General features: G+C 60.0%; 1 protein-coding gene across 6 annotated transcripts in view; it reads left to right on the top strand.

The window, feature by feature from the left end:
- Nucleotides 1-16,779, top strand: part of VAV2 (vav guanine nucleotide exchange factor 2) — a 168,401-nt gene that overhangs the window by 94,610 nt on the left and 57,012 nt on the right. For all 6 annotated transcript variants that reach the window (XM_077851283.1, XM_077851284.1, XM_077851285.1 and 3 more), the window contains exon 4: nt 9,167-9,235. In XM_077851283.1, the coding sequence (XP_077707409.1) occupies nt 9,167-9,235 (69 nt within the window). The remainder of the gene's footprint in view (nt 1-9,166; nt 9,236-16,779) is intronic.

Raw genomic sequence — 16,779 nt, forward strand, 5'->3', positions numbered from 1 at the left:
AGGTCCTGCAGCAGCGACAAAGAGCCCCCAAGTGCCAGTGGTGGCTCACTTCCAGCAGCTAGCATGCGTGACTTGCTCACACGGCTTCATGTCACCTGTCCCCAGCCTTCTGCTGGAACAGAGTGGCCGTTGCAGCGGGGAAGTGGACACGGCAGCCTGTGTGCTGGCCCCTGCAGTCTTGGGCTCATCAATGAAGCTGGGATGCTCGATGTCATGAACCCAGCCTGTCGAGCTGCTTGTCCAGGGGAGGGGGAACTCCCTCTGTGCCCCGGAGGAGGACACTGAAGTCCAGAGGCTGAGTGATTTGCTGGAGGTCATGTGCCGAGGGAGTGGCAGAGCTGAGCAGGGCTGGGAGCCCACCGTGTCACCCTCACCTGCCCTCCTCACACAGGAGAGAGGGGTCTTGGCACTGTCTCTCCTTGACCTTCCTAGTCCCTCAGTGTCCCAACCTCCTCCTCTTCTATTTTCATTCATTTATTGAACTTTTGATTGTTTTGAATACTCCTGAGCCTGCCTGCCAACCCTGGAACTAGAACCTTCCGGCTCACAGGGCATGAGGAGACTCACAGCCCGGCCCTGACCCCACGCTCACCACCCGCTGGCTCCCTATCAAGTTAGTTTTAGTAAATCCCATGCCTGGCTCTGTCTCGTCTTTGTTGTCTTGAAGCTTTAATCCAGAGAATTGGTCAGGTTGACTCTGGGGACTCGCTGTGTCCTCTCGCTGTCCTCTGATGTGGCAGGTTGTGGCCTGTGGCCCTGGGTCCTGGGTAGTGACCCTGTTCTGGTGCCCTCCCCCTGCATCGCAGCCTCCTGTGGGTTAGCGCTCTGCATGCCGGCCTCCACTGGGAGGCCAGGGCTTTTGGCCCCACTTTGCAGAGGAGGACCTGGAGTTCCCAAGGGGGCACCCCTAGCCCTGGTCTCCTGGCCAGTCAGTGGTAATGCTGGGCTCCACCCCACGGCCCTCGGATGGGAGCCAGTGGGGAGCTGGGGGCCCGGGTCCTGGGTCTGGCACTGACTTGACACCAGGCCGAGTGTTTCGGCCCTTCCAGCCTTCCTGCCTGGCAGGGCCGCCCCTGGAGCAGTGGAGGCTCCGTTCCCACTTGGGGGTTACTGCTGGGAGACCTGGACAGGTGCCCACCCTGACCTGGCACTAGGGGCTCAGGCCCTCCCCCATGCCGAGCTGCGTGGGGCAGAGACACCTGGCTGGCTTTGTCTCTGGTCCCCAGTGGGGTTGGTATCTGCGGAAGGCTGCATCTTCTGCTGTTTGGTGAACTCCTGTCTTGGTCCCTTGGCTCCTCGAGCACCCCCAGAGCCCTGGACATCACTGCCGTATGGGAGTCTGGCTGACAGGCCTGGTGCAGGGTTTGGATGGGATGGTGTCCAGCCAGGGCCCCTCCCAGGAGGGCAGCGCAGTGGCACTAGAGCTGGGAGTTGGCTGGGCTTTTGGCCCTAAAGGCTCCAAGCTGGGAGGTGGCCCTCCTGGCACACTGGCCCATGCCCAGCCCCCCACCCAGGGCCACCTCCAGACCCAGGGCTGGCGCCCCCCAGAAGGGCAAGGCCCGGTTCTACCCTGCAGGGACCATGGCCCACCCCGCGATGTGCGGTGGGGGTGCTGTTGTTCATCCTTGTCCTTGCCTGGGCCCAGGGCAGCCCTCTCCTGGGGACACTGCAGCACGGAGCTCCCCCCGGCCTGACCTATCCCCCATGTGTGCTGCCCTCAGAGGTCCAGGCCCTAGGGGGACGAGTCCGAGGGTGGGGGCAACAGAGGGACAGGGTAGGGGGCCCCCAGATGCCTTGGTTGGGGCACCTTTGCAGAGGAGGCGATGTGTGATTCTGCTGACCCCCAAGGTTGAGCAGCGACAGGTCTGGGGCAGGAGAGGCTCTGGGAGGTAATGCATGTGGAGTCCTGTGGGACGGAGAGGGGCCAGGGACAGTGGAGGAGACCACGGGGAGAGGGATGGGCAGGGGTTCTCTGTGCCTCTCTGAGTATGAGGGGAGCCCTGGGGTGGGGCCACAGGGGGCGGGGGTCCCCGGGGGAGGGGGAGTGACAGCAGGAGGTGGCTGGGTACAGGGATGACGTCCAGGCCCTGGGGCTGCTGCCCACGCCGTGGCCAGATGTCTGGACACATGTGGGGGCTGCGGGCTTGCTCCCACCCGGGTTTCTTCTGCTTTTGGGGGCCGGCCTGGTTGCGAGCCCAGCCCTGCCCCTTCCTGGCTGGTCTTCTTGGCCAGCTGTCTTCGCTTCCCTGGGCTGTGCCGTCCTTATCTGAGGAGATGGTAGCACCCATCTCACGGGCAGCTGTCACTTGAGGATGCCCTGTCCTCCTCCCAAGGCTCCCTGGGCCCCTCGTTTGTGAATGGGGGGTTTCATCCAGGAGGGTGTGTGCCCTCACTGCACCCCAGACCCCTGGCCAGCAGGTGGAGGCTTGACCAGGCTGCCTCGGGGCCGACCCTGCCTCTGGGCAGCAGGTTCTGTGATGAAGGGGTGGCCGGAGCTCTCTGGGAAGCTGACGTCCCCCTGGAGTGCAACCTGTCTCGCCAGAAAGAACCACATGATGGATGAGTGATGCAGGCCATGCAGCAGGGCAGTCATGGGCAGGCCAGGTTTGGCCTCTCCATCGTGGGAGGTCTCCAAAGGCAGGGTCTCTGGCTCTGGGGGCCCGCAGAGGCCTTCTTAGGACACGGTGATTTGGGGTACTCAGCTGACATTTCCCAGGAGATGAGCAGGAAGTGGGGGGCACAAGGGTGCCTCCAGCTCTGTGTCACCCAGTGCACCCCCACCCCCATGGTTTGTTCTCGGAGATGAGAGCATGATGACTCAGAGAGGGGAGGGGCCTTGCCTGAGATCACACAGCCCTTCAGCGGTTCCCCATCTAGTCTCCCAGCTCTTGTGTATTTCCTGAGAAGATCTGCTCTGCTGGCCCACCAGCCTGTTCTCCGTGTCAGCCGCGTGAATTTGACACTCGGCTAGGCCAGTGAACGTTCCCCCACTACCCCCACCACCCCCGCCCCCGCTACCACTGGTGTGGCTCAGACAAGCCGCTGGGCCGTGCAATCGGGAGCAGAGGGGATCGGGAGGCTCGAGCCCCATTACAGGCCTGCCCTGGTCCCAGAAGGGGCATTTCCAGGAGCTGCTAGCCATGGACTTGGGAAAGGAGAAGAGGGAACAGCGTCTGTTTCCAGCAGCTTCCAGAGTGTTCCGCAGCTGTGGATTTCAGTCTGCGCCCCTAGCTGCCCTGGTGGGAGCCATTTGGTGCTGCAAAGACACCATTGGGGTAGGGAGTGGATCTACCTTAGGTCCAGGAGGCTGACGGGCTTTGGAGCCTTCCACTAACCACCCCCACCCACCGGCCCGCTTGCTCCTCGGCAATCGGCCTGTCATCCATCCGTCCTGCACTGCGGTGCCTCCTCTCTCAGCCTCACGTGCCTCTCCCTGCCCAGCGTGTCCAAGCTTGGGCACCATTCCCTAGGTCCAAGGTCAGAGAACATTTGGGAGCTCTGGCCCCTCAGTACCCAGTTTGGAAACTTTCCACGTGGAGAGCGTGCCTTGGTTTTCTGTTGGCAGAAATGGGGATGATGCACAGAGGCCTTGGCGTTGGGACCCCTTCCCTGCTGGGCCAGGCGGGCTCCCTGGTGGCCATGGCAGGGCAGGCAGGGCTGTGCAGGCTTCGGGGATTTCCTGCCTCCCCCGTGCTGGGGAGGGACTGACCAGGAGCAGCCGCGGGGGCTGGGCCCTGCTCCTCGCGGAGAACGGCCCCCTGACCCCTGGCCTTTCCGCTCCTAGCTGCTGCCTTCCCAGAAGTGCACCGGAAAGTCACAAATACGTTGAGCTTTGTGGCTGCTGAGAAGTGGTGGGGCAGCTCCAGGCTCCTCCCTCTGTGCGGCCCCAGGCGGCACCCAGTATTCCCTCTCCACCCCCAGCTCACAGCGCCTTCCTCCACCTGGGGGATGGGGGGGTTTGGAAGCAAGGGCAGAAGCTGCCTGGCTGGAATTTGGAGGGTCACTTGGGCTTCCTCTCTGGGGAAGTGGGAGAGGACTTGCCACACCTCCCTGCTGGCCCCTGCCTCCCCCCTTGGCCCTCCCCGCCTCCCCCCTGGCCTGCACGGTGGCTGGGCCTGCCTCCACCAGCTGTGGCTTCACTCTGTGTCCCCCTATCCAAGCCCGCACCACACGGAGGCACCGAGACCCTCCTGTCTCTGTGCTGACTTTGGTTTAAGACCCTGGATGTAATGCGGCGCCTGGGGGGCTCGCTTGGTTACGTGTCCGACTCTGGTTTTGGTTCAGGTTGTGATCTCTGGGTCCTGGGATGGAGCCCTATGTTGGGCTCTGCGCTCAGCATGGAGTCTGCTTGGGACTGTCCCTCTGCCTCTGCCCCTGCCCCTCACCCACCCAGACCACCACCTCCCCCACCCGCTCTTTCTCCAAAATAAATAAACCTTTAAAAAACAAACAGACAAAGGCTCCTGGTGGTCAGTACCAGGCTGGCCCACTTGTCACTGCTCCTTGGCTGCAGCCCCAGCCACACTGAGCCAGCATATCCCCGAGCGCGCAGGCATGTTGTTCGTCCGACCGGACTGCGTCAGTCCTCCAGCCCTTACCTCACGACCACATCCACCATCACCCCTGGCCTCCACCGCCTTGGGTGCCAGGACGCGTGGGAACCATGCCCACACTGCATCTCCTGTCATCCCACAAAATGCCTGTGCGGCAGGGGGTTTAATCCCCATCATTTTACAGATGAGTTAACTGAGGCTGGGGGCTCAGATCCTTTGGAAACTCTGGCCAACTCCGACCCCTATCTGATTCGAGGCTGGAACTCTGCCCTCCGTCAGACCTTGCTCTCCATGTCCGCTCCCCGGCCACCTCCTGTGAAGCCCTCCTGATTTCCCCAGGCCAGGACTGCCCACCTGCCTGGAGCCTTTCCTTCTGCACCCTGCACCCTCCGGCCGTGTGTGGCCTTCATGCGGAGCGTGGATCGCCCTCTTCTCCAACACTAGGTGTATGTAGCCTGAGCCGGGTGTGGACGTGGGTGGGGTACACCAGCCGGCGCTGCCCCCTGATGCGATGGCCTCTCCACACTGGGTGGGGTGACGGGCTGAGAAGAGAAACGAGATCCGTCGGCTTGTTTTGACAGTCAGGGCTGTTAGTAGGAGAGCTGTTTTTAATAAGGAAACCCTGGTGCTTCAAGGTCTCCCAGCCAATTAGCAGGCGGCACCCAGGTGACTCTCTCAATAATTAAACGGGCCTGTCAGGTCCTCCAGGCTGCACTTCTTTTTTTTTCTCTCCTTAAAGATTTTATTTATTCATTCATGAGAGACAGAGGCAGAGACATAGGCAGAAGGAGAAGCAGGCTCCATGCAGGGAACCCACTGTGGGACTCGATCCTGGGACTCCAGAATCACGCCCCTGGCGGAAGGCAGGCACTAAACCGCTGAGCCACCCAGGGATTGCCCCCAGGCTGCACTTCTTGTTGGGCCTTTCAAGTTTGTGGGGCTGCGGGTACCCTGGCCAGCTGGTGCCAAAGGGGGTGTTGCCCCCTGCCCTGTCCACTACGCCCCCTCCACGCTGGCCACTTCCTTCCCACCAGCCCCTGGGCTCACCTGGGCTCACCTGGGGAGATGAAGCTGACCCTGATGGCGACCTGGTGCCAGGCCCTCCCACAGCCCCACTGCACCCCATTCTGAGGCCAGTTTCAGAATAGGAAACTGAGGCCTGGCCAGAGACGTGAGCTGCCCACGTAGGGTAGGGCCAGTGCTGGATATGGAAGCACTTTGGTCTCCCACATTTGGGACTAGGTGGCCAGCACTGAAATTCCCATGTTCCGGGACATTCCCTGGTCCCAGGCATACTGGATGGCGGTTGTCCCCTGCAGGCAGTGCCGGGTGCTTAGGTACCCCCAGGCTTGTGGGGCCCAGTCTGCTCGCTGGGGGCCTTGGGCTGGCCTCACCCTCCAGCATGGGAACCCAGGGTGCTGGCCCTCACCTGTCCCTGGAGCACACCAGGGCGGCCAGGGAGGACCAGAAACACTCGCGACCATGCAGGTGGACATGGGCTTCAGAGGTCACTTGCATGGAGCATTCTATTCTGTGAGTCGGAATTTGCTTTCTTCTTGAACACTTGAGGTGAAGGATGAAGTCAGATGTGTCCCAGACCCTCCTGGATCCCATTCATCTGAAGGCCTGCAGAATGTAGGAGAATGAATGCGGAAGCCTAGGTCCCGGGATGGTGCTGGGTGATCCTGAATACCCACGTCGGGGCCAAGCCCTGACCGGGAAGCGTTCTCACCTTCCGGAGTGTGGACTTCTGGGTCTGGGGGACACTCCTTGAGGCATCGAGTCTGTGGGGTGGGTTGGAGGACCCAGGGATGGTGCCGACCCCGTGGTCCCCTGTCTCCAGGAGTCGGCACCTGGAGCTGTTGTTCAAGAGGCTGTGGGGACCTCGGGGACAGCCTGTGTCTGCATTCTGGACCGGTCAGGGGCTCTGGGGGTGGGCCACTCAGAGGGATGGAGGGCGACCCAGCTGTCATGTGGGGGACACTCGCTGGGTAGAAGGACTCAGAGGTGCACTGTGTTACCTTGTTTCATCTCAAGTGACTACCGATATTCTACAGTTGGGGAAACTGAGGTGGGGGGGAGCATACCCTGCTCAGGGCCACATGGTGAGGCTGGATTCGAACCCGGATCTCAGTTGTTCGCTCTCCTCACAAGGCCTCCTGTAAAATGAAGGTGACAGAGGTCGTGGGATCTCTGTTTTGGCTTCTGGCCAGTACTCGATTTCCAGGGTGTGGGGGGATCGAGCCGGGGCGGAAAGAGGGGGCAGTTCCAGCTGCTGGATGCTGAGGTTGTCCTGGTGGGGGAGGGGAGACTGAGGGTGCTCCTGGGGAGCAGCGGCATGACCTGCACTCACTGCCTCCGGGAGGAGGGGTGCTGGGGAGCTGGGCGGGCGGAGTGGACACAGCCTGACGCTGTTCTGCTTCCGGCCCTGGTGTCCCCGTCGTTTCCGAGGTGGTCCGAGTGGGAAAGTTGGCTTCCCAGAAGCTGGGGACAAGGAAGTGCATGCTCAGGAAGGGTCTGATGGGACAGGAGGAGCCCATCCTGCTGCGAGGGAGGCCCAGGGGACCCGCTCTGGGGTTTAACCCGCGGTCATTTCTGCGCAGACTGTTCTGTGGGGCTTCCTTCTTGTCCTCTCCTCCTAAAGAGCAGCTGGTTGACATTGTTCAGGTCAGGATGTCTTGTCGGGGTGGGGGGAGGGCAGGGAGGAGGACAGGGGAGTGGGAGGTAGGTGCTGGGGGGGTAGATGCAGCACGGGGTGGGGGGATAGGGGTAGGTGCTGGGGGCAGATATGGGGGGCGGGGGATGGGGGTAGGTGCTGGGGGTCCAAGGGGGTAAATGCAGCATGGGGTAGGGGATAGGGGTAGGTGCTGGGGGCAGATATGGAGGCAGGGGATGGGGGTAGGTGCTGGGAGCAGATACGGGGGGCAGGGGTTGGGGGAGGTGCAGGGGAGTAGATGCAGCACGGGGTGGGGGGCTGGGGGTAGATGCAGGGGGATGGGGGTGTGGATGGTCAGCCAGTCCTGGCCGCAGCGTGACCACAGTCACCGCTGATCTAGGTCCTCTCTGGCTTTAAGGTAAAGTGGGAACATCGCCCCGTGCGGCGCCCTCTGTGCACACTGGGGACCCGGTGTCAAACTGGGTGACTTGAATACCTCTATGTGGTTGCTCAGAAGCTCTCCTTGAAGATGCTTTCCTGGCTCTGCTTTGGGGCTGATGTGTATTGTTGTTTTGGGAGAAGGTGGAAAAACTGCTTGAGACTGTCTGACGTCCATCTGTCTGTCTGCCCATCCACCCTGCAGCCCACCCGATGTCCTAGCTTCTCTTCCCCTCCTCCCCTCACGTCTCATTCCCGGTCCATCAGCCCACAAATCAGGCCATGTCCCTCCTGTCCTCCCAGACAGCCATCCATCTGTCCCACCCATTTGTCTGTCTGTCCGTGCCTTTCTGGTGCCAGGCTCTGTGCTGGGAGAACATAGCCCCAGGCTGAGCACATTATCAGATCTTCCCACGTGGCCGGGGGTTAACTAAATCTTGGGGGCAGCTAGGTCTTGGGGGCCAGGGTGGGGCAGGGGACCGGGGGCAGTGTGGATGGGCCATGGCACCCTGCATTCCTGTCTCATCTTGGGGGTCAGTCCCCCACAGCCAGGGGTGCCCTCCCCCCACTCTGGCCCCTGCCATCTGACATCATCTGTCTTTGGCTGTGACAAAAATGAACTGGGCTCGCAGTTCCATTCTCCAGGGGGCTCATCCCCCTGGAGAGGGATTGTCAGGATAAAAGCACATTCTGAGCCACCCAGGTGGACACTTGGTCTGAGGACACTGAGGGCTCTGTCCCCCTGAGCCCAGCAGGGGAGCTTCCTGACCCATCGCCCCCCTTCTGTCCTAGATGCACTTTGGGACTGACAGCATTGGCGGGGACCCTGGGCACCCCCGAATACGGAACCATGGGATTGGAAAATAAAGATCCTTGAGTCCAGGGAAGCCAGCTGGTCAGTCTCAATACAATGTGAACGTGAGAGGCCCTGACAAGGCCTGCAAGGAGAAGTGCTTCCGCCTGACCTGAGTGCCCCTTGCCCTGTCCTGCTGCCCAAGCCGCACCCCCGTCACCCCCAGGAACTCTGTCCCTCGCCCCTCTGCAGGTGTCCACTGTGTATGAAATCAGCCTTAGGATTGGACAGAGCGAAGATCACTCGTCCTTGTCAGGAGTGGTTTTGTTGGGAGGCGGATGCAGTTTCAGGGGCCAGAGAGGAGGTGGCGTGGGACAGATGGCAGGAGAGATGTGTGGATGGCTCCTCAGGCACAAGGCTGAGGGAGAGGAATGTGGCAGGGGTTGGGGGGCCCCCTGAAGTGCAGAGGCAGGACTATCACACTGGCGAAAGCTTCCTGCTGTCCCTGGCCCAGTTCCCTCGTGGGCAGCAGGGCCGGGGGCAGGTGGTGGTGCCTACGGAGGTGACCTCCAGTGTCCCAAGGCTAAGCTGGGCCACCCTCACCCTAGACGCTTTACCTGCTGGTTCTGCCGTGCGGGCAGCTTACACGAGACAGGCGGAAGCTGGCAATTGCACGGCCCTGGGGCACTGAGGAGACCTGCTCACGCCACTGTCCTCTCTCCACAGGCCCTTTCCCTCGGAGGAGACCGCCGAGAATGACGACGATGTCTACCGCAGCCTGGAGGAGCTGGCGGAGTAAGGAAGCGATGGGACCCGGGTGGGGACGGGGACAGGGATGGGGACGGGGGATGGGAGAGTCGCAGCCCCACTGTGGGTACAGCCACCTTGCCGTCCTGCCTGGGGCCTCTCCATGGTTGGTGGTGGCGTGGCCTCCACCAGGCCCGACAGAAAGAGACAGAGAACTCAAACGGACAAGCCTCCCTTCATGTTCTGGAAGGTTCTCCAGCTTTTGCTGGGGCGGGGAGAGCTGGGGTTTCCAGAAGCTGGGCCCCTGGAGTGTGGGCCACAAGCAAAGGTGGTCTGTGGGTTCCGGGCTATCTCATGGCCTGAGGGGGCAGGCGAGGGGCGGAGACCAGGCCGCCCAAAGCCACAGCGGGCATCTCCCACCTTCTCCGTGGCCCTAGACTGGTGTCGCTCTGTCTCTGAGGACTCCGCCATTCCGTCCTCACGCTCCCAGGCTCAGAGCCCCCAGGAACCCAAGAGAAGCCTGGGGCAGTGGCTCTTCCTGAAGGGGCAGGTCTGGCCCTGTGGGGTCCGCTGTGGCCTGGGGTAAGATCACCCAGCTGCTGCTCAGAGAAGGGCCCGGGCAGCTTCCCTGAGGAGGGGTGGAAGGGTGGAGGAGGCAGGGTGCCCGCTTCCTGCAGGTGAGGAGGCCCGAGAAGCAACGAGCTTGGCCAGGGCCTGGGGTGGTTCCTGGGGGCTCCTGACCTGGCCCCCCCACCTGTCCCAGCTTTCTGCTGCCTGGACCCCTCATTCCTGTTTGACGGCAGACACAGCTTTGTTGCAGTGAGATGGCTGCTGCTCCCAGGAGGGCTTCCCCGGCCCTCTCCTCTTCACCTTGCAGCACAGATCAGGAGTGGGACCCAGTAAGAGGTGGGAGCTGGGGTACGGACTGGACACCAGGCCGTGACAGGGAGCCAGCAGTGACATTTCCAGGGGAGCCGGCTGATTCTTTGCCTTCGGCCCTTGACCAGATGTCTGAAGCAATGATCAACTTGTGCTTCTGAAGGGTCCTGCCAGCAGCTGCCCGGACCTCGGATGCTTAGTGGCTGTGAGGCTGTTGGACATGGGGCTCCCCGGCAGGGAAGCTGGTGTGTCCTCGGGGCTCCGGTGAGGGATGGCCATGTGCACGTGGTGCCGTGGACACTGCGATCCTGTCAGTTGTTCCGTTGCCGACTCAGCACTGAGCACCTTCTGTGCGTTGGCTCAGGGTCAGGAACTGGGAACGTCAGGGAGAGTGAGGCCCACCTGCCGCCTCCTAGGACCCCAGGAGCATGGGATCATGTGGGTCTCCCATGAGGGGCCCTTTTGAACCAGCTTCAGAGAGATGGTTCTTACTGCGGGCATCCAGAGCCTTCACGTCCCCCGTGTCCCCAGCTGGCTACTGAGAGCCCTGCAGCCTCAGCCCACAGGACGCGGCTCCACAGTGTATGACCCCTTCTGGGCCACCAAGAGCAGCTGTGTCGGCCGTGCAGGAGAATCCACCCATTCTGCTGCCGCCCCGTCTTGTGTCCCACGCAGCACAGCTGTCCCGTCGGATGTACTGGGAGCCTGGGACGTGTCACCTCCTACTTTCATGGTCTTTGGCATGTTATACCACCTCTGCCTTGGTTTCCCTATGCATAACACTGCTTCGGGAAGACCATCAGTGATATCATCGGGGGCATAGTACCCACTGGGCGCTCCATGAGCCCTCGGGCGAGGATGGTGGTTCCCCTCCGCCTGTTTCACCAAGATCATGGCTTTCCACCCAGTTCCCAAAGGGCTGTGGCAGTGCTGTCCAGGAGAACTAGAGCACAAGCCGCATGTGCAGTTGTAGATTTTCTAGTAGAAACAGAAGTAGGGGAAACTAGTTGTATAATGTGTTTTTATTTAACCGAAAATTATATGCAAATTATTATATTATGTTATATCCAGAATATTGCCTGGTTCTGTGTGTAAGCCAGCATGACCAGTCATTAACCCAGCGGCTTGCCTTCTCTGTGGCACAAAGTCTGGTCTGGTGCATGTTTGATGTTGACAGCACAGCTCAGGGACGCCTGGACAGCTCAGTGGTTGAGCGTCTGCCTTCAGCTCAGGGCGTGATCCCGGGGTCCTGGGATTGAGTCCCACAGCAGGCTCCCTGCAGGGAGCCTGCTTCTCCCTCTGCCTGTGTCTCTGCCTCTCTCTCTCTCATGAATAATTAAACAAAAAATCTTAAAATTTTTTTTAGTTTGATGGGCACAGCTTAGTTCACCTGGCCACACTCATGTTTGTGAGCTCACAGCCACACGTGGCTGGTGGCACCAGTGTGGGCAGCATGGGTCTCGGATCCAGGACGTGGTTCTAGGAGCTCATGGGGGAGCCCTTCCCACGTTTGAATGGATGTTGCTGGACTAACATTATGTTCTCAAGTGCTCTAAGCTCACTTTGGAGATCACTGAATAATGTATAATCAAATAATAGAGCAGCTGGTTGAAAAAATTAACACGAGATATTGCCACTTAAATGGCCTATTTCAAGCTCCCGGGGCACTGTCACTGACCGCGGAGCTGGGAGGAGAGGCATTCGGCTCTCTCTCACCAGCCCCCTCTGTGTGTGTCTGCAGCAGTGTTGGGGGTCGTGCTCTGGGGGCGGTCTTCTCCGGGCATTTGGACACAGTACCTTTGGGATTTGGAGCCTACACATTTCCTTTGCTTTGCAATCAGGAGCATATGGAGGGGGTTCTTGCCGCAAATTAGGATAGGGGGCTTTGCAGGGGTCATAGTTTCAGGGCACCCCAGCTCTGCTCAGCCACCCCTGCTGGGGGTAGGAGGCAGGGACAGGTGGCAGGCCGTGAAGGGCAGAGCTGTGTGGCAGGTGCCTGGTCCCCAGCTGTGAGGGGAGGCCACGATGCCCCCACACATGGAGGCTCCTGTCTTGGGGGGTCACCTGGAGCTCGTGGGACAAGAGCTCAGAGAGACCACAGGCATGTGGCCTCAGGCTGCTTCTCTGCTGTACATGCACCTGAATGACCCTGGGGCTTCATGACCTGAGCTCTGGCTTCGCTCCTAACATTTCTCAAGGGGCTTCGATTGTCCGGGTGACACAATGCCACTCACTCCAGGCACGCAGGCAAGTGCCTGCTTATTCAAAGCTGAGCAGCGGAAAAGGCGATGTTCTATCCTCCTCGGGGCACCGCCGGGTCCTTCATGGGGCCCATGTCCCTGCCTCTGAAATGAAAGCAGTAGCCGATGGCATGTGGGTCCCTTCAAGCTTGAAGGATCCACAGCTTTATGATTGAGAAGCCTGCTGCTTACGTCTCCCGTCACTTCCTCGGGAGTCGGAATGATTTTCGGGCTTAAACAAATGTGATTGTGGCACGGCAGGGGATATAATTTATCCATAAATGTATAGCTGCATGCTTTATTGAATCATAAAATGACTTCACAGCTTTAAATGTGTCATGTTAGAGTCATTGGGATAATTTTTTAAGATGCATAAAATGTAGAGGGAGTGTCCCAAGTCGACGCTCCTTCAAGGGCACGAGGACGTCTTCTTGCAGCAAGGTGGGGGGGGGGTCTTTCTTGTCCCTGGGGAGGGAGGCGGGGTGCACAGGGGCGGAGTGGTGGTCTACTATGGGGTCCCCACAGGCAGGGAATGGGGAACAATGGCCGCACTCGCCTGGGACCCTCATCCAAGGGACAGCCTATCCCCACCCCGCCGTCCTTGCCCATCTATCTCTCCCAGCCTCAAAGAAAGCTTGTTCAAAAACTGTCCCCGATTTCAGAGATGTTCCAGCCACTCATGTGAAGGTTCAGTGTTTCGCACACGCCTGCATGTGTGGGGCCGTTCATGTTGGGTTGGGAGGGGCGGCTTTAGGACGTCTGCTGTTCGTCCCCAAGGATTGCTTTTCCAAAGGGGACAAGTTTGGAATCAGACGATGCAGAAACAAACAACAGCCTGTAACCATGTCGGGCGGGCAGTCCCTCCTCAACCCCCCTAGAGGATACCACCAGCCCTGCAGCCTGAAGAAGGTGGAAGGAAAGCCCCCCAGAGAGGAGGCATCAGTGGATGCCCTCCTTGGCCAGCCTGGGAGGCCGCTGTCCTTAGGCCCATGGCAGGGAGGGTTCTGGTGGAGGAAGGCGGTAGCGGGTGCAGGTCTGGGGAGCCCTGCGCGCGTGCAGCTGTCCCCTTGCTCTGTGGTCTTATGGCTCCAGGGCCCTGGCTCTGGGCTATGAAAGTGGTGACAGCCGGGCACAGCCCTCTAGGAAGGGCCAGCTTCCCTGCAGCCGAGCTGCTCATCTGGCCCTCCAGGCTCCATTTGTACAGCAAGCAGGGTGGCCAAATTCCTTCCAGTCCTGTGCAGTCCCCAGCTGGGGTGTCCTTGGCAGCACATGGTGCCCCAAACCCTGTGGATGGTTTTTCCATCCTCATGTGGGCCCTGGGAGGTGCAGCCTGGACGTGACCCACCGGACGGAGGGCCTGAAGCCAGCCCTGTCGAGCACACACGGTTGTTCCCACGAGGAACCCTGCAGGTGGGTCCCGGGCCCCACCTTTGGACTGGAGACTGGCTCTGAGAGGCTGGGGTGCCTGCACACAGCCACAGAGGGGTGGAGCTTCGATCTGAACTGGGTTTGTGTGAGTCAGCAGGCCACCTGCCCTAGACCCCCTATCCAGGGGGGGCATCCACAGGGGTCAGACCCTGACAGACCAGGAGACTGGGAGGGCTTCCGGGAGATGTTGCTGAAAGTGCACTTTGCAGGAGCATAAGATTTGCCAAAGTGTGATTTAGAGGAACTTTCCCTCACCCTGTCTGGACTGGTTACTGCCTTATTTTCGGCCAGGGTCCCAGGAGAGTCTGGCTCTCAGCTGTGCCTCTGTTGGGAATTCGGGGAATTCGGGGTTTGCGGTCCTGCCCCCAAAGTCACCCTGTCTGCATCTGTGGTCCGGTGGTGGGGCAGTCAGCACTGGAGCCTGGCCTCTCTCTCCTGTCCCTGTGATCCGGACAAGCTGCCTGATGGCCCCTGGCCTTGCAGAGCTGGCTGCAGAACAGGCCGGGCCTAGGGCAGTCTGTCTAAACCCTGCCCTGGTACTCAGGCCCCTGCTATCTTCCTCTCATTCTGGTTGTGGAGACAGCTGGCCACGGCTGGTGGGACTGGCTGCCCAGCACTCTGCACCCCACACTCTGCCCTCCTGGCACATCTCGGCCCCTTGGTCCGTGGGCCTGTGCTGCCCTGGCTGGCCTGGGACTGAGGTGACCTTAAAACCCTGACCCTGGGTGGTTCATTCTCTGCCCTAGTGTCTGCACGAGGGGCCCTTAGGAACAAATGCAGAGCAGATGCCCCATTGCCACCCTGCCCTGCTGAATACTCAGGTGCTCGCAGGCCAGCAGATAGAGCAGAGACTTGGGTGAATTTTTGTTCATTTACTTATTTTTATTTTTTAAAAGATTTTATTTATTTATTCATGAGAGACAGAGAGAGACAGAGAGAGAGAGGCAGAGACACAGGCAGAGGGAGAAGCAGTCTCCATGCAGGGAGCCCGACATGGGACTCAATCCCAGGTCTCCAGGATCATGACCTGGGCCGAAGGTAGGCACTAAACCACTGAGCCACCCGGGCTGCCCCAATTTTTTTTTTATTATTTTCTTTTAAGATTTTATTTATTTATGAGAGACACGAAGAGAGAGAGAGAGAGAGAGGCAGAGACACAGGCAGAGGGAGAAGCAGGCTCTATGCAGGGAGCCTAATGTGGGTGGGACTTGATCCTGGATCTCCAGGATCAGGCCCTGGACTGACAGCGGCGCTAAACCGCTGAGCCCCACCGGGCTGCCCCGCCGCCCAAATTTTTATTTTTAATACCTGATGGGACCTGGGTCCGGACCCAGGTGGTCACAGTGATTCTGTGGCCTGATTTAACAGAGTCTACAGGGTGGGGGAGCCCTGTGGGGGGAGGTTAAGATGTGTATAGTCTCCTTGGTCCCAGAAGGAAGCAGGGACCAGCTGGGCTCGGCCAGGGGAGGTTCACCTTGTGGCTGCTAAGGGCATTTCTGAAGCACACTGTCCACTTTCCTGGGATGTTAGGAGTATGAAGAATTGGCCATTCATTCATTCATTTAGAAAAGGTTTTATTTATTTATTTATGAGAGACACAGAGAGAAGCAGAGACACAGGCAGAGGGAGAAGCAGGCTCCATGCAGAGAGCCCAATGCGGGACTCGATCCGGAGACCTGGGGATCACAACCTGAGCCATCCAGGCGTCCCCAAGACTTATAACATTGTTTCCTTCATGTGCAGTGGTGCTTAAGAAATACTGAAGAACTTAGCTCCTATTTCAGGCTGCTTGACCTGAGCCCTGCTCCCTGGCACAGGGGACATGCCCCACGGTGGTCGCAGGGAGGTTCTGAGGACCCAAGCTGATGTCCCCCAAGTGCCAGACCCTGTGCTGGGGTTTTGGCCCTATCGTCTCAGCCTTCACGACATGGCCACTGTGGAACTGTGGCCCTGCCCCCATTCCACAGTTGAGATAAAGGCTCAGAGAGGACCAGTGACTTGCCTGTGGTCACACAGCACAGTTCACATGATGGTGTAGGGGCTGAGCCATGTGCTGCTGTGGCCCAGGACATCCCTCTGGACCTTACCTTGATGACCCAGCCCAGGGGTTTGTGGATGCTCTTGTGCTGCTTAGAAAGCACCCCAGGAAAAGAGAGTTCTAGTAGGGAGCACAGCGCCAGGCACGCAGGGCTCCCTCTGGGAGTCTGGTGGCCATGGTCTGGTCTCCGTGTACTCCCACATGGCTTGGCAACCTTGGGGGACTCTGTTGCCCTGTCTGGGCCCCGCTGTAGGAAGAGTGGCCCACAACTGGCTGCTTCTGGCCCACCAGGGCACCCCTCTGCTGCTTGGCATGGATCGAGGTCAGCAAACGTCTGATTTGGTTTCCAAGTAGCAAGTTCACAGCGCCTTGGAGTCCCGCGTCCCAGCTTCAGGCCCAGCAGCCCGGGGCCAGCGCTCACATCTGTGACATCGGTCGGGATGGTTTCTGTCCACAGAGGACATGGGTGTGCCCGAGGCTGAAAGCAGGCAGGCACCTCGCTCGCCTTTCTTTGATTTTCCTGAAGTGGCGGCGGGGGGCGCCGGCCTCTCGGAGCAGCTGACTTTCTGTAACAAAATCAGAGCAGGCAGGCCAGGCTTCCGGGGCCAGGCCCCAGGGCCTGAAGTGGGAGGGGAGGCGGGTATCTGCCTCGGGGGGGGGGGGGGGCAGCGGGCCATTGTGGGGACGAAAATAATGGTCGGGATTTAGCATCTGTCAGCGCAGCTGTCTACTGGATAACAGCAGGAGCGAGAAGATGATCCGGAGGGTGAGGGGGAGGGCAGATCAGTGCCCCCCAACCCCTAGCGGAGCAGCGAGTGGGGCCTGAGGGGGCCAGGGCCACTCCCATTGGAGGAGGAGAACCTAGGGGGTGTCTGTGGGGCGTGGGTCTGGCCCTGGGCCTGGCCACTCACCTGCCCTTTCCCATCTGGTCCGGATCTCCCCCTACCTGCCCAGTTTGCACCGTCCCTGAGCTTGCTTGCGGGTGGTGGGACAGGGAAGAGCCATCT

The sequence above is a fragment of the Canis aureus genome, chromosome 16, assembly GCF_053574225.1.
Source record: "Canis aureus isolate CA01 chromosome 16, VMU_Caureus_v.1.0, whole genome shotgun sequence".
NCBI classification, from domain to species: domain Eukaryota; kingdom Metazoa; phylum Chordata; class Mammalia; order Carnivora; family Canidae; genus Canis; species Canis aureus.